Below are 15,721 nucleotides of genomic sequence, written 5' to 3'. Positions count from 1 at the left end.
ACACACTGTTGCTCCCCCCACGTTCACACAACACACTCCCTGTCACACTCCACCCCCGTCCCCCATTTGAAAAGCACGTTGCAGCCACTTGCACACTGGGATAGCTAACACACTGCACTGCTCTCTGTGGCATTGCCAGAGCTGCTAATGTGGCCACTCCAGTGCGCTTGCAGCTGTCAGTGTGAACACACGGCAGCGGTTTCCCTGCTGTGGTTTCACTCCCAGTGCTCTACATCTGCAAGTGTAGCCAAGCCCTAAATTTCCCAAACCAACCCAACTCAGTAACTGCCCTCCACCACCACATGCAGGGAGTAAGGGCACCGTGGAGCACACGCCGCACTTACTGGCACAGCCTTGTGCATGCTGGGGTGGCCACCTCCCCATTGATGAGACCTGGTCCCACCATCTCCGCGGAGCTCCAGTCTGCCCTGCTGCCATCTCTATCTGTGTTGTCTTCTCTAACAGTTGACTGGAAGGTGAGCACTGGCCGCATGCCATGTAGCCGTGTTGTCTCGAAGGGCGAAAGCAGGAGGAATGGTGCCTTCATAGCCCACCTAATATTCCATAACATAGTTAAGGAAAATATTTCTCAATGAATTCTCAGTAAAAGGTCAGTAGCAGCCAGTGTCCGCATCATTGTACGAGCATTGGTATTTTCTTGAAATTTGTCAGACCAACCTAACTAACACCTAACACACATTTGAAGTTCTTCTTTTCACACTGTTGCTCATTCTCAGGTTCTGCTTTGTCTCCAGACAGATCCATTCTCTTTCAGGACAGCCTTGCTCTTTCTGTCTGTTTCACTCACTGAGGTGTCGGAGTAAACACTCCCCTTCCTTCTATTCTCAGACAAACACTAGTATTAAGTGTTTGCTACTGATGGGTCTAGAAAGGATTTGTCAAGTGGAAGATGCTGTTTCTGGGGGATTGCTCCCAAGATCCAGTACTTTGGGTTCAAACGTCTCCCAGCTTCCCTGGGGAAAATAACACCAAGGCTTCGTTGCAATATACAGGAAGGAAGGAGTTTTTCCACCCCAGATGGGACTTGAAGCCACAATCTCTGGCTTGGGAAGCCAATGCCTTATCCATTAGGCCACTGGGGCCCTGAAGAGAAGGGTGGAAATTCCCTCTCAGGATTGCACATTCCTCATATTCACTCAGACGCCAAATACCCCATTTAATGGCCTTACAGAAACGTCTGCATCCCTGGCAGCGAGGCACCTGGGCAGGTGGCTGACAGAGCTGAGCACCACCTTTCTGCCAGCCATTGTTAGAGAAGAACCCCACCCTAGAGTCACCCTCCTCCTTCAGCACCTCCACGGCTGTGGCTCTGAGTGGCAGTAGGATGATTAGGAGTGAATCCGGGGCTGGAAGGGGGTAAGGTCGGCCTGTAAGGAGGAACTGGTGGAGCAGACCCAGGGGAGGCTGTGGGCTGCTGGTTGGTTGTTGGGATCCGAGCTCTAGATCAAAGCTGCACAGTGACCTGACACCCAGGGTTATAGGGCCGACATAGTGACCCCCTTACTGGCCTCGGTGACCCCCAAACCCTTGTTACTAAGGGCACTGAGGAGTCTCTGTCCTTTAATAACTTCTGGGAGGTCCCCAGCAGGCTGCGGGCGTCAGCCGCCTCCTGCCTCACAGGTTAGACTCTTGGTGCTGTGCCCGCCGCCCCTCGCTTGCAGGCCCAGTGTAAGAAGCAGGGGCCCGGTGCTGGCAGAAGAGGGTTTTGATTAATCGACCTCTGTGTGATGGGCACAGGACGCTTCCACTCAGTAGCACAGCTGGGGGGAGCAGGGAAGCAGCTAAGGGCACCGGGTTCCTCCGGTGGGGGTGTGGAGCAGCCGTTCGTTTTCCTGTTCGCACTCCTCTGCGGTGTGAAAATTGGGGAGGGGAGGCAGAAGCCCCACTTCCCTCCAGAAATGACGTCCAGTGGGGGAAGCCAGGACAACGGGGGGGTGGGGTGGCAAGTGGTGGCCAGACTCTCCCCACGCCACTGTCCCCCAGTCCCCTTCCACCACCAGGTCAACCCGGGCACTAGGGCAGGAACGGGGTGAGGCAGCAAGTCAAGCTGAGCAAGGCAGGCAAAAGCGAGTCTTGTCTTCATGGGCCACTCCCAATGACGTCCTTTTTGTGTGCAACTTCTGCAAAAAACATCACGGACAGAGAAGCAATAGGCCAAAACACTGCTTTACAGCTGCCAAAGTAGCTCAGTTGGGAGAGTGTTAGGGCTTGTCTACACTACAGGACTATTTCGAATCTACTTAAGTCGAATTTGTGGATTCGACCTTAATAAGTCGAATTTGTGTATCCATACTAAATCCACAAATTCGAACTTGAGTCCACATTCACGGGCCAGCTTCGACTTTGGAAGCGGTGCACTGTGGGAAGCTATCCCACAGTTCCCGCACTCCCGCTGCCCATTGAATTAGGGATTTCCCCAATGCATGCTGGGGAAAATGTGTCGAGGGTGGTTTTGGGTAACTGTCGCCATTGAACCATCAATCATGCCTCCCTGTTTTCCTTGAAAGCGCCGCGGAAATCTGTTCGCGCCTTGTCTGGTCGGTTACAGCGCGGATGCCACAGCACTGCGAGCATGGAGCCCGCTGCGATCATCGCTGCACTTATGGCCGTTGTCAACTCCTCGCACCTTATCGTCCACCTCTTCCACAGTCAGCTGCTGAGAAACCGGCGAGGAGGCTCCGCAGCGCGGTGAGGAGAGTGGCACAGACCTCTCAGAAACCAGGGTACGCCGGGCAGTGGAGATCATGGTGGCAATGGGTCACGTTCATGGTGTGGAACGGTGATTCTGAGCCCGGGAAACAAGCACAGACTGGTGGGACCGCATAGTGCTGCAGGTCTGGGATGACACAGAGTGGCTGCGAAACTTCAGGATGCGTAAGGGCACTTTCCTTGAACTGTGTGACTTGCTGGCCCCTGCCCTGAAGCGCCAGGACACATGGATGCGAGCAGCCCTGAGTGTGCAGAAGCGAGTGGCCATAGCCCTCTGGAAACTTGCCACGCCAGACAGCTACCGGTCAGTAGCGAACCACTTTGGCGTGGGCAAATCTACCGTGGGGATTGCTGTCATTCAAGTAGCCCACGGAATCGTTGAGCAACTGCTCTCAAAGGTAGTGACTCTCGGAAATGTCCAGGTCATCATAGATGGCTTCGCCGTGATGGGATTCCCAAACTGCGGTGGGGCTATAGATGGGACTCACATCCCTATCCTGGCACCAGCCCACCAGGCCAGCGAGTACATTAACCGAAAGGGCTACTTTTCAATGGTGCTGCAAGCTGTGGTGGACCATAGGGGACGTTTTACCAACATCAACGTCGGGTGGGCGGGCAAGGTTCATGACGCGCGTGTGTTCAGGAACTCTGGTCTGTTTAGATGCCTCCAGGCAGGCACTTTCTTCCCGGACCACAAAATAACGGTTGGGGATATGCAGATGCCTACAGTGATCCTCGGGGACCCGGCCTACCCGCTAATGCCCTGGCTCATGAAGCCCTATACAGGCACCTTGGACAGTGAAAAGGAACTCTTCAACTACCGGCTGAGCAAGTGCAGAATGGTGGTGGAGTGTGCTTTCGGACGTCTCAAGGGGAGATGGCGGACCTTACTGACTCGCTCGGACATCAGCGAAAAGAATATCCCCGTAGTTATTGCTGCTTGCTGTGTGCTCCACAATCTCTGTGAGAGCAAGGGCGAGACCTTTTTGGCCGCTTGGGAGGTTGAGGCAAATCGCCTGGCTGCTGTTTACGATCAGCCAGACACCCGTGCTGAGAGAATATCCCAGCGGGAAGCGATATGCATCAGGGAGGCTTTGAAAGCGAGTTTCCTCGCAGAGCAGGGTAACCTGTGACTGTCCACTTGATTTTAAGAGAGCCTGATCATAAACCAAGTTTCCCCCACTTCTGAAGGACGTTTTAAAACTAAGGACATGTTTTAGTAATTAATAATAAATCTTTCATTGACTTTGCATTTCTGTTTCTTGGTTGAAACATGGAAGCATTCTGTGCTGGGTAAGGTGTGCACTGATGGGTGGGTTTGCAGGAAGGGGCGAGGGGTGCCGTCTTTGGATAGGGGTTAACATGACGGCTGTGGGTTTGGGCGTTGGAAGGGGTGAGGGGTGTGGGGAAAGGGTGAGTATCTGCCCTGGATGAGGTCTCTTTGGGGCTCAGGGCACCGGGAGGATCGTGACTACGGTCCAAGTGCATGTGAAGGGAAGCCTGCCTTTACATTCGGGGATGGCAGGCACCAGGACCCTGCACAAGCATACACATCAAGGAAAGACCCGGGGCAGCATACACCACACAGACTGTCCCTGGTGCCTAGTGACTGCAGTCTGTGTGTGCCCTGCAGTTGACCCTGCAGCCAAGTCTGTAGCATGGCACTGTGGGCTATGCACTGAAATTACAATTCCCACACACAGAACAACAGAAAGTCTTCTGACACCAGAAACGTGACGGAAACAGTCAGTAACACCAAACCGCTTTTAATAATGTAGTACACAGTGGGGGGTTTGAACTTGGAGTTGGGACTGGTTGATGCTGTAAGGAAAGAGCTTGTACAAATTTACAGCGCAAGAGTTGTCTCGAACATTATCGGTGTGCTGCGGTGCAGGGACAGTTCTCACGGCCCCTACCGCCCCTCCTTCTTGTAACTTTGGGTGAGGGGGGGACAGGACTTCTTGGCGTTGGAGGGTGGTTGCAGATGCACTGCAGGGGGGCTCTCTCCTCCTGCCTGCAGTCTTGCAGAACATCTACAAGGCGCCGGAGCGTGTCCGTTTGCTCCCTCATTAGACCAAGCAGCGTTTGAGTCGCCTGCTGGTCTTCCTGCCGCCACCTATCCTCCCGTTCCAGGTGTGTGCGATGCTGCTGACACAGGCTCTCCCTCGACTGTCTCTGCTCTGCCGCCTCCGCTCTGGAGCTGGCCATCAGTTCCTGGAACATGTCGTCCCTAGTCTTTTTCTTTCGGCGTCTAATCTGAGCCAGCCTCTGCGAGGGGGATGCCGGGGCAGTCCGGGAAGGAGCCGAAGCTGTGTGATGCGAAAAAGTAGGTGATTTCCTTGAACAAATACATGTTTGCCAACAGTAAACACAGTCTAGTCAGTTTCAGTTAAGAAGACCAAAGAGGGAACCAAGTCTCAGGAGATCTCAGAACTAGTCCGAGATTTCGGAATACGCTCTCATTGGCGGCGCCATTGCACTGGATAGCGCACAAGCGAGGAGAGACAGCTGCATCCCTCTTGCACAAAGTCCTGGTAAGCCTTACAGTACAGAGTGCTTATCAGTTAGTGCTTAGCTGTGCTCTCCGCTGGAGGCAATGTGCAAAGCAGAAAAGATGACCGTTTTGCGGCACCTCCCACCAGTGAACGGGAAAGATCCCTGTATGCTTTTCCTCTGTGGCCTCCAACACGTGGCTGTTAAGCGAGGGTCATTCTTATGCAAAGTAAAAGTCTGTTAAGCGAGGGTCATTCTTATGCAAAGTAAAAGTCTGTTAAGCGAGGGTCATTCTTATGCAAAGTAAAAGTCTACCATTTACAATAGTAACAGTACACTAATTCCACTAATTAGATGCAGCACTTCCACAACGACATCACCCTGAGGCGTGTCAGGAGGACTCAGAGAGAGCGGATGCTCACAGAAGCCCTGCACAGACCAGGACCATACGCTGCCATGCTCGTCGAGGCGATGGTCCCCCTTTACCTGAGGATGGCCTGGCGCGGAAGAGTGTGCTTCAATGGAGCACCCAACAAGGCACCTCTACCAAGGAACCTCCTGCTGAGGCTTTTCCAGCTGCTCTCGGAGAGCTTTTTTGAACTGTCCCCAGAGGACTATTGCTCCATTCCTATGTGTGTAGACCTGCTGTTTGTATAGTTTCATATTTAAAAATTTTTATATAGTATTTCTATTTTTTATATATATCCCTGTTTCTTAAAAAAATAAATGTTTCCCTGTTTGTAGCACTTACCGCCTGATCCTTCCCCTGATTCCAAGTCCGGGTTAATGGGCGGGGACGGTTGGTAGGGGATCTCTGTGAGGGTGATGAAGAGATCCTGGCTGTCAGGGAAAGCGGGAGTGGGTTCGATGTCGCCTGCGCCGTCCTCCAAAGACCCTTCCTCATCTTCCCCATCGGCGAACATGGAGGAGGAACTGTCCCGGTACACTATTCCGTCCTCAGAGTCCACCGTCACTGGTGGGGCAGTGGTGGCAGACCCACCTAGAATGGCATGCAGTGCCTCGTAGAAGCGGCATGTCTGGGGCTGGGCTCCGGAGCGTCCGTTTGCCGCTCTGACTTTTTGATACCCTTGTCTTAGGTCCTTCACTTTCACGCGGCACTGCATCACATCCCGGCTGTATCCTTTGTCTTTCATGGCTTTAGAGACCTTCTCGAAGGTCTTCGCCCGCTTGTTGGAGCGCAGCTCCGAGAGCACAGACTCCTCGCCCCACACAGCGATCAGATCCTGGACTTCCCGGTCAGTCCATGCTGGGGACCTCTTTCTAGTCTGGGATTGCCCGGACTCCTCTGCTGGAGAGCTCTGCATCGTTGCAGGTGCTGCGGAGCTCGCCCCGATGTGCAACCAGAACGTCAGATTCAAACCGCCCAGACAGGAAAATGAATTCAAATTTTCGCGGGTCATTTCCTGTGTGGCTGGCCAGAGAATCCAAGCTCGGACTGCTGTCCAGAGCGTCAACAGAGTGGTGCACTGTGGGATAGCTCCCGGAGCTGCTAAGTTCGATTAGCATCCACACCAAGCCTAATTCGAGCTAGCAAGTGCGAATTTAGCGTTACTCCACCTGCCGGGGTGGAGTACCAAATTCAAACTAAAGAGCCCTCTAGTTCGAATTAAATGGCTTCCTGGTGTGGACGGTTGAGCGGTTAGTTCGAATTAACGCTGATAAATTTGAATTAAAGTTCTAGTGTAGACCAGGCCTGACTGAAGATCTAAAGGTCCCTGGTTCAATCCCAGGCTTTGGCAGGCCTTTGGATCTTTCCTTGGGCAGGGGTGGCTTGTTTTCTGGGAGGCCAGCAGCACCTTTATCTGAGGCAAGTACCTGATTTTGAGCTCCCAAACAGGATAACAGAGAGCATGGGCTTCTTCCCCTAGTTGGCCCACCTGACCTATAACGATGAGAAATGGGAGCTGTCTTTCCCACATGACTTATTTGTCGACCCCATCCCCAAGCCCAAGCTGGCATAGCTAGCGCAGACTGGGCAGTTCATTGCATGAGAGACACTGTCCCAAAGCAGGACTAATGCTTAGAGCTGGTTATCAGTGATTTCAGATCTGCTAGTCTGCAGCAAGACTCTCCATTAAGTCTTAACCAGCTCTGTTATTACACAGGGAAGAACAAAAGGGTGAAATGGGGCCTGGAACCCTTAAGAAGAATCCACCCCACCGAGTACAACACTTGTCGCTACCTGCTCTCAGCCCCACTGAGAATGTTTTGGGGTCACTCCTTGCCTGTATCAACCTAGGGGTTTTGGAGAATCCCCATTAACAGGTGCTCCAGTGGCACAATTGGTTAGTGCACAGTACTTATAGGGCAGTCCTGAGAGGTGCTATGCTGAGGTTGTGAGTTCAAGCCTGGCCTAGAGCACTGGTTTTCATTAACCAAGTGGCTTCACCCCTTATTTACTCCTCTGGAATGTAGAATTCCAGCCCAGGGGACACTGAGGCAGGGCAGGAGTCAAAAATGCCCCCTTCACTTATTACCTCCTCTCCAGAGCGCAGGTGAGAATCTACCATCCTTTCTCCCCCACCAGCCCCTGTGCCAGGATCCTCAAGCAGAGCCTGAGTCCTGCCCATCCTTGACCCCTGAGCCTGGAGGGAGAGAAGCAAGGAGCCATTGTTAGAGGGCTTTCCCTTCCCCCGCCCACTTCCCGCCCATCTCCTCATTCCCTTCATGGACCCCTGGGATGTGAGTAATTCTGTATTTGAGTGGCTCTCCCTCCCAGCCAATGAGCTTGGCGTAGACTAGCAGGGAGGGAGGAGGAAAGGGATTGTGCTCCAGTGAGAGCTCAGAAAGAAAGGTGCAGGTCCCCCACTAGAGCCCAGCCCAGCAGAGCACAGCAGGCTGGAGAATGTGTGTATGGGTCTGACTACTTCTCCCCTGCTCTTCCATTTGAGCTAACTTCCCCCAGCTGTCTCCAGCCTCCCAGTCAGCGCAAGGGGGAGAAGGGCCGTGGAGGAAGAGCTTTGTGCTCCACAAGGGCTGGCTTTTTGGGAGGCCAAGCGGGTAGAGGGATGGAGGCCACTGGAGGAGCTGAGCCGGCTGACTGTCCATGGCTTCTAAAAGAAGGGCAAGAGAAGGTCCCGCGGCTGCCTTGCCACTGGAGAATGCGGGCATTGATCCCGCTGCCTCTCGCATGCAAAGCAAGCGCTCTACCACTTGAGCTAATTCCCCTACCTTGGCCAGTGATGTCTTGATCCATCCATTCGATAACGGAGGCCACATCGTTCCCCGCGCCAGCCGGTTACTCCTTCCAAAAGGGTCAGGCAAGGGAGTGTTTCCCATAGGGCGGCTAGCTCAGCTGGTTAGAGTGTGGTGCTAATAACTCCAAGGTCATGGGTTCAAGCCCCATGCTGGCCACTGTGGGAGGGAGAGGGTGGCTTCTGGTCTTCTGGCTGACTGCTAGAGATGGCAGAGGCTAAAACCAGATTTCCCTCTAGGCTCAGCTTCAAAGTTACAAAAAACAGGACTAAAACTCCCTCTTATCATAGGGAAAATTCACAAGCTAAAACAAAAAATAATCTAATGCATTTCCTTGCCCTTACTTACAATTTTTGTAATCTTAGATGCTCATTTCAGGTATGTTTTCAGGAGATGTTTTTCCTTCCTGGTCTCTCTCTCCATCCAGAGAGGGAACAACAAAAAGAGTACAAACAACACCCCCCCACCCCCACTGATTTTTTAAGGGTTCAGTCCTGAACAGGACAAACATATATATTTGAATTTGGCAAAAGAAAGCTTCAGCATCACTGGCATGACAAGCGCAGAGCTCAGAGTCCTCACTGGAACATCACAGGGTATGACATTCTTGGCAGAAAGAATATACACATTGAATTTCTGGCAAGGGACACCCAAAAGAGTCTTGGCAGGACAAAGGGCCTAGGGTTCATTCCTGGCATGACAAGCATATGGGGATTACATTCCCCACAGGGAGACACACAGCTTTAAGGGAACACATGAATTTGGTAGGGCTCTACTAATTAGTCTTAGCTCCAACACCTCGCAATCTGATGACCAGGCCTATCTTAGCAAGCAAGGCTTTCTCTTAGCTGATCACTATTTGCTAGCCCTCTGGTCCCTTGACCATACTCTGGACTTTGGGTCTGGAAAAGAGCTGGCAAAAGCCATAAACCAGGTTGTTATATAAACTGCACACGGCTTCGGTGGAGCTGCGGGAGCAGCGGACCCTCCTCAGGCATGCCTGCGGGTGGTCCACCGGAGCCGCGGGACCGGTGACAGGCAGAGCGCCTCCCGTGGCATGCTGCCCTGCTTGAGGTGGCGAAATGTCTAGAGCCACCCCTGCTTCACATTCAGTAATGTCAAAGTTCTTGGTTCAGGCTTGTAGCAGTGATGGAATAAACTGCAGGTTGAAATGAAGTCTCTGGAGTACATCCACAGCTGGGAGGGGTCATTCAGTCCTTTGTAGAGAGCTTCAGTTTGTAGCAAAGTCCCTCCGAGATATGAAGCAGGATTGAAGACAAGATGGAGACGAGGCATGAGCCTTTTATAGTCTCTTGCCATGTGGTCTTTGCTTTCTTTATCCAGCATGTGACATAGAAAAACCTTAAAGTTCTGTCCATAGGCAGGTCCCTGCAGACTTTGCTGAGGCACAAGGCGTATCTGCCTTCTCTCAATGGGTCGATTGTATAGCTGATGGTCCTTAATGACCCATCAAGCAGGCTAGACAGAACTGACACCAACTTGTCTGGGGTGTTCCCAGGAAGCAAAGAACAAGTTTGAAATACGGGCAGCATAGAGCCAATATTCATAACGTCAACTACAAAAATGATAGCATCCTTATAAGCAGCCAATCATAACTTCTCCATAGACCCCTTACACGACAACCTTTCTACCATATTGGCTGCAAATATAGAACAGTGGTTGCAACGGTGATCTATACAGTTACAGATTATGTCAATAACGTCACAGGAGGTGACACGGCATCAGTGAGACTGATACTGAAATATTGCCTCCAGTTTTGGTGTCCTCATTTGAAAAAGATGTTGTGAAATTGTAGCTGGGGTAGCAAAGAGCCACCAAATGTTCTGAGGGCTGGAGAAAAATGCCTTCTAGTGAGCTATTGAAAGAGCTCAATCTGCTTAGCTTATCAAAAGAAGATTGGAAGGTGACTTCATTGAAGCGTTGAAGTGCCTTAATGGAGAGAAAATATTCGGTATTAAAGGGCTCTTTAATCGAGCAGAGAAAGGCATAACAAGACCCAGTGGCTGGAAGGTGAAAAGAGACAAATTCATATTACAACTAAGGCACAAAAATTCAACAGCGAGGATGTTTCACCACAGAAACAAGCTACCAAGGAAAGTGGTGGATTCACCATCTCTTTATATCATTCAATGTGTTTGTCCCAAAAGTAGCTATTGTGTCATACAGGAGGCCTCTGATATGCAGGGGGTCAGATGAGATGCTCTAATGGTCTCTTCTGGCCATAAAGTTGACTAATTTCTGAAAAACTGAGGCCTGGTCTACACTAGGACTTTAATTCGAATTTAGCAGCGTTAATTCGAATTAACCGTGCACCCGTCCACACCACGAAGCTATTTAATTCGACATAGAGGGCTCTTTAGTTCGACTTCTGTACTCCTCCCGACGAGGAGAAGCGCTAAATTCGACATGGCTATGTCGAATTAGGCTAGGTGTGGATGCAAATCGACCTTAGTAGCTCTGGGAGCTATCCCACAGTGCACCACTCTGTTGACGCTCTGGACAGCAGTCCGAGCTTGGATTCTCTGGCCAGCCACACAGGAAATGCCCCGGGAAAATTTGAATTCCTTTTCCTGTCTGGCCAGTTTGAATCTCATTTCCTGTGTGGACATCGTGGTGAGCTCAGCAGCACTGGCAACGATGCAGAGCTCTCCATTAGAGGAGTCCAGGGAATCTCAGAGTAGAAAGGGGGCCCCAGCATGGACTGACCGGGAAGTCTTGGATCTCATTGCTGTGTGGGGCGATGAGTCTGTGCATTCGGAGCTGCGCTCCAACAAACGGAATGCAAAGACCTACGAGAAGGTCTCCAAAGCCATGACAGACAGAGGATACAGCCGGGATGCAATGCAGTGCCGCGTGAAAGTCAAGGAGCTGAGACAAGGCTACCAAAAAATCAAAGCAGCAAACGGACGCTCCCGAGCCCAGCCCCAGACATGCCGCTTCTACGAGGCACTGCATGCCATTCTTGGTGGGTCTGCCACCACTGCCCCACCAGTGTCCGTGGACTCTGAGGATGGGATAGTGTCGACGGCCAGTTCCTCGGCGATGTTCGCAGACGGGGAAGATGAGGAAGGAGATAAGGAGGGGGGCAGTCGACAGCGCTTACAACGCTGATTTTTCAGACAGCCAGGATCTCTTCATCACCCTCACTGAGATCCCCTACCAACCCTCCCCAGCCATTACCCCGGACCCTGAATCAGGGGAAGGATCAGTCTGTAAGTGCTTTAAACATGTTAACATTTATTTTTAATGGAGCAGGAATAGTTACTAGTTGAAAAGAAGGTCAACATATATGGGGATAGAACAGAAATCCTCTTGGGATATCTCCGAGAAGCTCTCCTGGAGGTAATCGAAAAGCCTACGCATGAGGTTCCTGGGGAGAGCTGCCTTATTGGGTGCTCTGAAGTAGCACACTTTTCCGCGCCAGGCTTTCATCTGGTACTCCGGGACCATTGCCTCAACGAGCATGGCAGCATAGGCCCCTGGTTTGTGCTCGCTTTCATGCAGCATGCGCTCTCTATCTCTTTCTGTGACCTCCTCAGGGTGATCTCGCTCAGAGACTCCTGCATTAAATTAGAGTAAGTTGTTTACTATTAGTATTGGGAGTGCTTCACTGTTCCTTTGCATAACAAGAAGCGTCACTTTACAGCCACGTGGTGGAGGTTGCAGAGTGTCAGCATACAGGGATCTTTCCCAGGGAACAGACGCGAAGGGGTGGAACAGGGGCAGAGTTTATGCTTTCAGGATTGCCTGCAGCAAGAGGACAGTGGTATACATTCACTTTTAAGCAGCCAAAAGTCTTTGGCTTACCATGCCTGGCTGCTCCACGGATTCTGCTGTCCTGCCCCACTTGTCTGATCTGCAGTGCAATACCCCAGGCAATGAAAGCGAATTCCAAAAATTTGAACTGTCCCTGAGTGAGTGCGCATGAGATAGGTGGTGTGCATGGTCTTGGTCACAGAGACTGACTAGACTATGTTTCTTCTTTGCAAAAATGTATCTTTGTAAGGAATTCACTCATTTCCCATCACACAGCTGCAACTGTATCCCGACCTGCTCCAGCATGCCCCTCACAGAGGCTGGCGCAGATTAGGCGACGCAAGAAAAAGACACGGGACGAGATGTTCACTGAACTTATGGGCTGCTCCTGAGCCGAGGCGGCCCAGCAGAGCCAGTGGAGGGAGAACCTTTCCCAGCAGCAGCGCTCACACAGCGAACGGGAGGACAGATGGCGTCTGGAGGACCAGCAGGCGACTCAAACGCTGCTTGGACTAATGAGGGAGCAAATGGACACGCTCCGGCGCCTTGTGGATGTTCTGCAGGACCGCAGGCAGGAGGACAGAGCCCCCCTGCACTGTATCTGCAACCGCCCTCCCCCGCCACAAAGTCCAATACCCCCCTCACCCTAAATAACAAGAAGGAGGTGCGCCAATGGCCGTGAACACTGTCATTCCACCCCAGCACAGTGCTCTAGTACCAAAAAGCACTCATTCGCTAAATTTTGAGAAGTCCTTCCCTTTCTGGGTCACCCAAGGCCAAATCCCAGTTTCATCCCCTAACTGTGTAGTTGATTATTAAAAATAGTTTGCTGTTCATTACTGTTTCCGTCATGTTTCTTTGAAGAAGACTTTGTGTGAAGCGGGGGGAGGGCTTTGGTAATTGCATAGCACAGTCACCATTACCAGGGTACAGACACGGGGGCAGGATCTACAGCAGGTCAGCAGGTCACAGCACACAGTGTCACACAGCAGGTCTCACACACACAATGCAGTCACTAGGCACCCTGGTCGGTCTGACAGTAGAGCAGCTCCCTGCAGAAATGCTGTCTGCTGCCCCAGGGTCCTCGCGCCTGCCATCCACAAATGGCAAGGCAGGCTGCCCTTACCCTGCCCTTCCACCATAGCCCTGAGCCTCCAATGCCCCAAACCCTCAGCCCCAGCCAGAGCCCTCATCCCCCTACACCTCCTCCCCCTTCCCACACACCCCGCACCCCTTCCTACGCCCCCAGCCAAGAGCCTGCACTCCTCACCCCTTCCTGCACACCCACCTGTAACCATCCTCCCCCCAGTCCTCCCCCGCCACAAGGCCACATAGCCCCTGCACACAGAGTCCCGAAAAGGAGGGATGGCAGGCTCCGTTGAAACAACCAGTCCGGCACTGCAGACTGCTCTAGGAGCAGGAGCCTGTCATTCCTCGAGTGCAGAAGCGGTGTTAACATCACAGCACACCCTACCCACCACAGTCTGCGTCCCTGTTTCAACCCTTTAATGTGAATTCATTAGTAAAGAAAACGTTGTTAATTAACAATATTCCATTAACTTTATTTTTAAATGTGTGTTGGAAGGGGGGAAATGTGGTGAACGGGGTATGTAACCACAAAAGAAAGTCAACAGTAACTGAAACAGGGGCAGGTTCAGCTTCTCTGTAAAGAAACTGAACAGTCACAGGTTACCCTGCTCTCTGAGGAATCTATCTTTCAAAGCCTCTTGGATGCACAGCGCTTCCCGCTGGGCTCTTCTAATTGCACAGCTGTCTGGCTGAGCGTAATCAGCAGCCAGGCAATTTGCCTCAACCTCCCATCCCGCTATAAAGGTCTCCCCCTTGCCCTCACAGAGATTGTGGAGCACACAGCATGCAGAAATAACAATGCGGATATTGGTTTCGCTGAGATCAGAGCGAGTCAGTAAGCTCCTCCATCTCCCCTTGAGACGTCCGAAAGCACACTCCACCACCATTCTGCACTTGCTCAGCCGGTAGTTGAAGAGTTCCTTCTCAGTGTCCAAGGCGCCTGTATAGGGCTTCATGAGCCAGGGCATTAGCGGGTAGGCTGGGTCCCCGAGGATCACTGTAGGCATCTGCACATCCCCAACCGTTATTTTGTGGTCCGGGAAGAAAGTGCCTGCCTGGAGGCGTCTAAACAGACCAGAGTTCCTGAACACACGCGCGTCATGAACCTTGCCCGGCCACCCGATGTTGATGTTGGTAAAACGTCCCCTATGGTCCACCAGTGCTTGCAGCACCATTGAAAAGTAGCCCTTTCGGTTTATATACTGGCTGGCCTGGTGGGCCGGTCCCAGGATAGGGATGTGAGTCCCATCTATAGCCCCACCGCAGTTTGGGAATCCCATTGCAGCGAAGCCATCTATGACAACCTGGACGTTTCCCAGGGTCACTACCTTTGAGAGCAGGAGCTCAACGATTGCGTGGGCTACTTGCATCACAGCAAGCCCCACGGTAGATTTGCCCACGCCAAAGTGGTTAGCTACTGACCGGTAGCTGTCTGGTGTAGCAAGTTTGCAGAGGGCTATGGCCACTCGCTTCTGCACACTCAGGGCTGCTCACATCCGGGTGTTCTTGCACTTCAGGGCAGGGGACAGCAAGTCACACAGTTCAAGGAAAGTGCCCTTACGCATCCTGAAGTTTTGCAGCCACTGTGATTCATCCCAGACCTGCAGCACTATGCGGTCCCACCAGTCCATGCTTGTTTCCTGGGCCAGAATCGCCGTTCCACAGCATGAGCATGACCCATTGCCACCATGATCTCCACGGCGCGGCGTACCGTGCTTTCTGAGAGGTCTGTGCCACTCTGTGACTTCATGTCCTCACCGCGCTGCCGGAGCCGCCTCGCCCGATTTCTCAGCATCTGACTGTTGAAGAGGTGTACAATAAGGTGCGAGGAGTTGACAACGGCCATAAGTGCAGCGATGATCGCAGCGGGCTCCATGATTGCAGTGGAGTGCTGTGGCGTCCGCGCTGTCACTAACAGGAAAAGTGCGCGAACTGATTTCCCGCCGGTGGGAGTGACGGTTGAATGCTGACAGTTACCCAAGACCACCCTCGACACAGTTTTTCCCCCAGCAGGCATTGGGGGGAAATCCCAGAATTCCAATGGGCAGCGGGGAGTGCGGGAACTGTGGGATAGCTTCCCACAGTCCACTGCTTCTAATTTCGACGCTGTCCCCGTTAGTGTGGACTCACAAAGTCGAATTAGTGTCCTTAGTGTGGACGCACAAATTCGACTTTGTAAGGTCGATTCTACAAATTTGAATTAACTTATATCAAACTAATCTGGTAGTGTAGACATACCCTAGGAAAGTGTAACATAAGTGAGAAGAAAAACCTCTTTGTTACTTCCCTGGCGGTCTAGTGGTTAGGCTTTGGCACTTTCACTGCCACGCCAAGGGTTCAATTCCCAGTCAGGGAAAAGTGACTTTAAATCAAAACTGCCTCAGTTATTTTTCACTTACAAAATAAACAAATCCAT

The 15,721-nt window shown here is 52.0% G+C and overlaps 1 protein-coding gene and 2 non-coding genes across 3 annotated transcripts in view; 1 reads left to right on the top strand and 2 right to left on the bottom strand.

Moving 5' to 3' along the window:
- LOC120385078 (zinc finger protein 850-like) overlaps positions 1-15,721 on the bottom strand; it is a gene marked incomplete at its 5' end in the record, with an annotated part of 387,202 nt that overhangs the window by 358,567 nt on the left and 12,914 nt on the right. The window contains one exon of the mRNA XM_039504205.1: positions 7,722-7,726. Coding sequence (XP_039360139.1) covers positions 7,722-7,726 — 5 coding nt within the window. The remainder of the gene's footprint in view (positions 1-7,721; positions 7,727-15,721) is intronic.
- TRNAG-CCC lies at positions 1,031-1,103 on the bottom strand. Its single transcript has one exon. It is a non-coding gene; the product is annotated as a tRNA-Gly (tRNA).
- TRNAI-AAU lies at positions 8,525-8,598 on the top strand. The gene has a single exon. It is a non-coding gene; the product is annotated as a tRNA-Ile (tRNA).

The sequence above is a fragment of the Mauremys reevesii genome, linkage group 17, assembly GCF_016161935.1.
Source record: "Mauremys reevesii isolate NIE-2019 linkage group 17, ASM1616193v1, whole genome shotgun sequence".
Classification (NCBI taxonomy): domain Eukaryota; kingdom Metazoa; phylum Chordata; order Testudines; family Geoemydidae; genus Mauremys; species Mauremys reevesii.
This window is presented reverse-complemented; position numbering and strand designations above follow the sequence as displayed.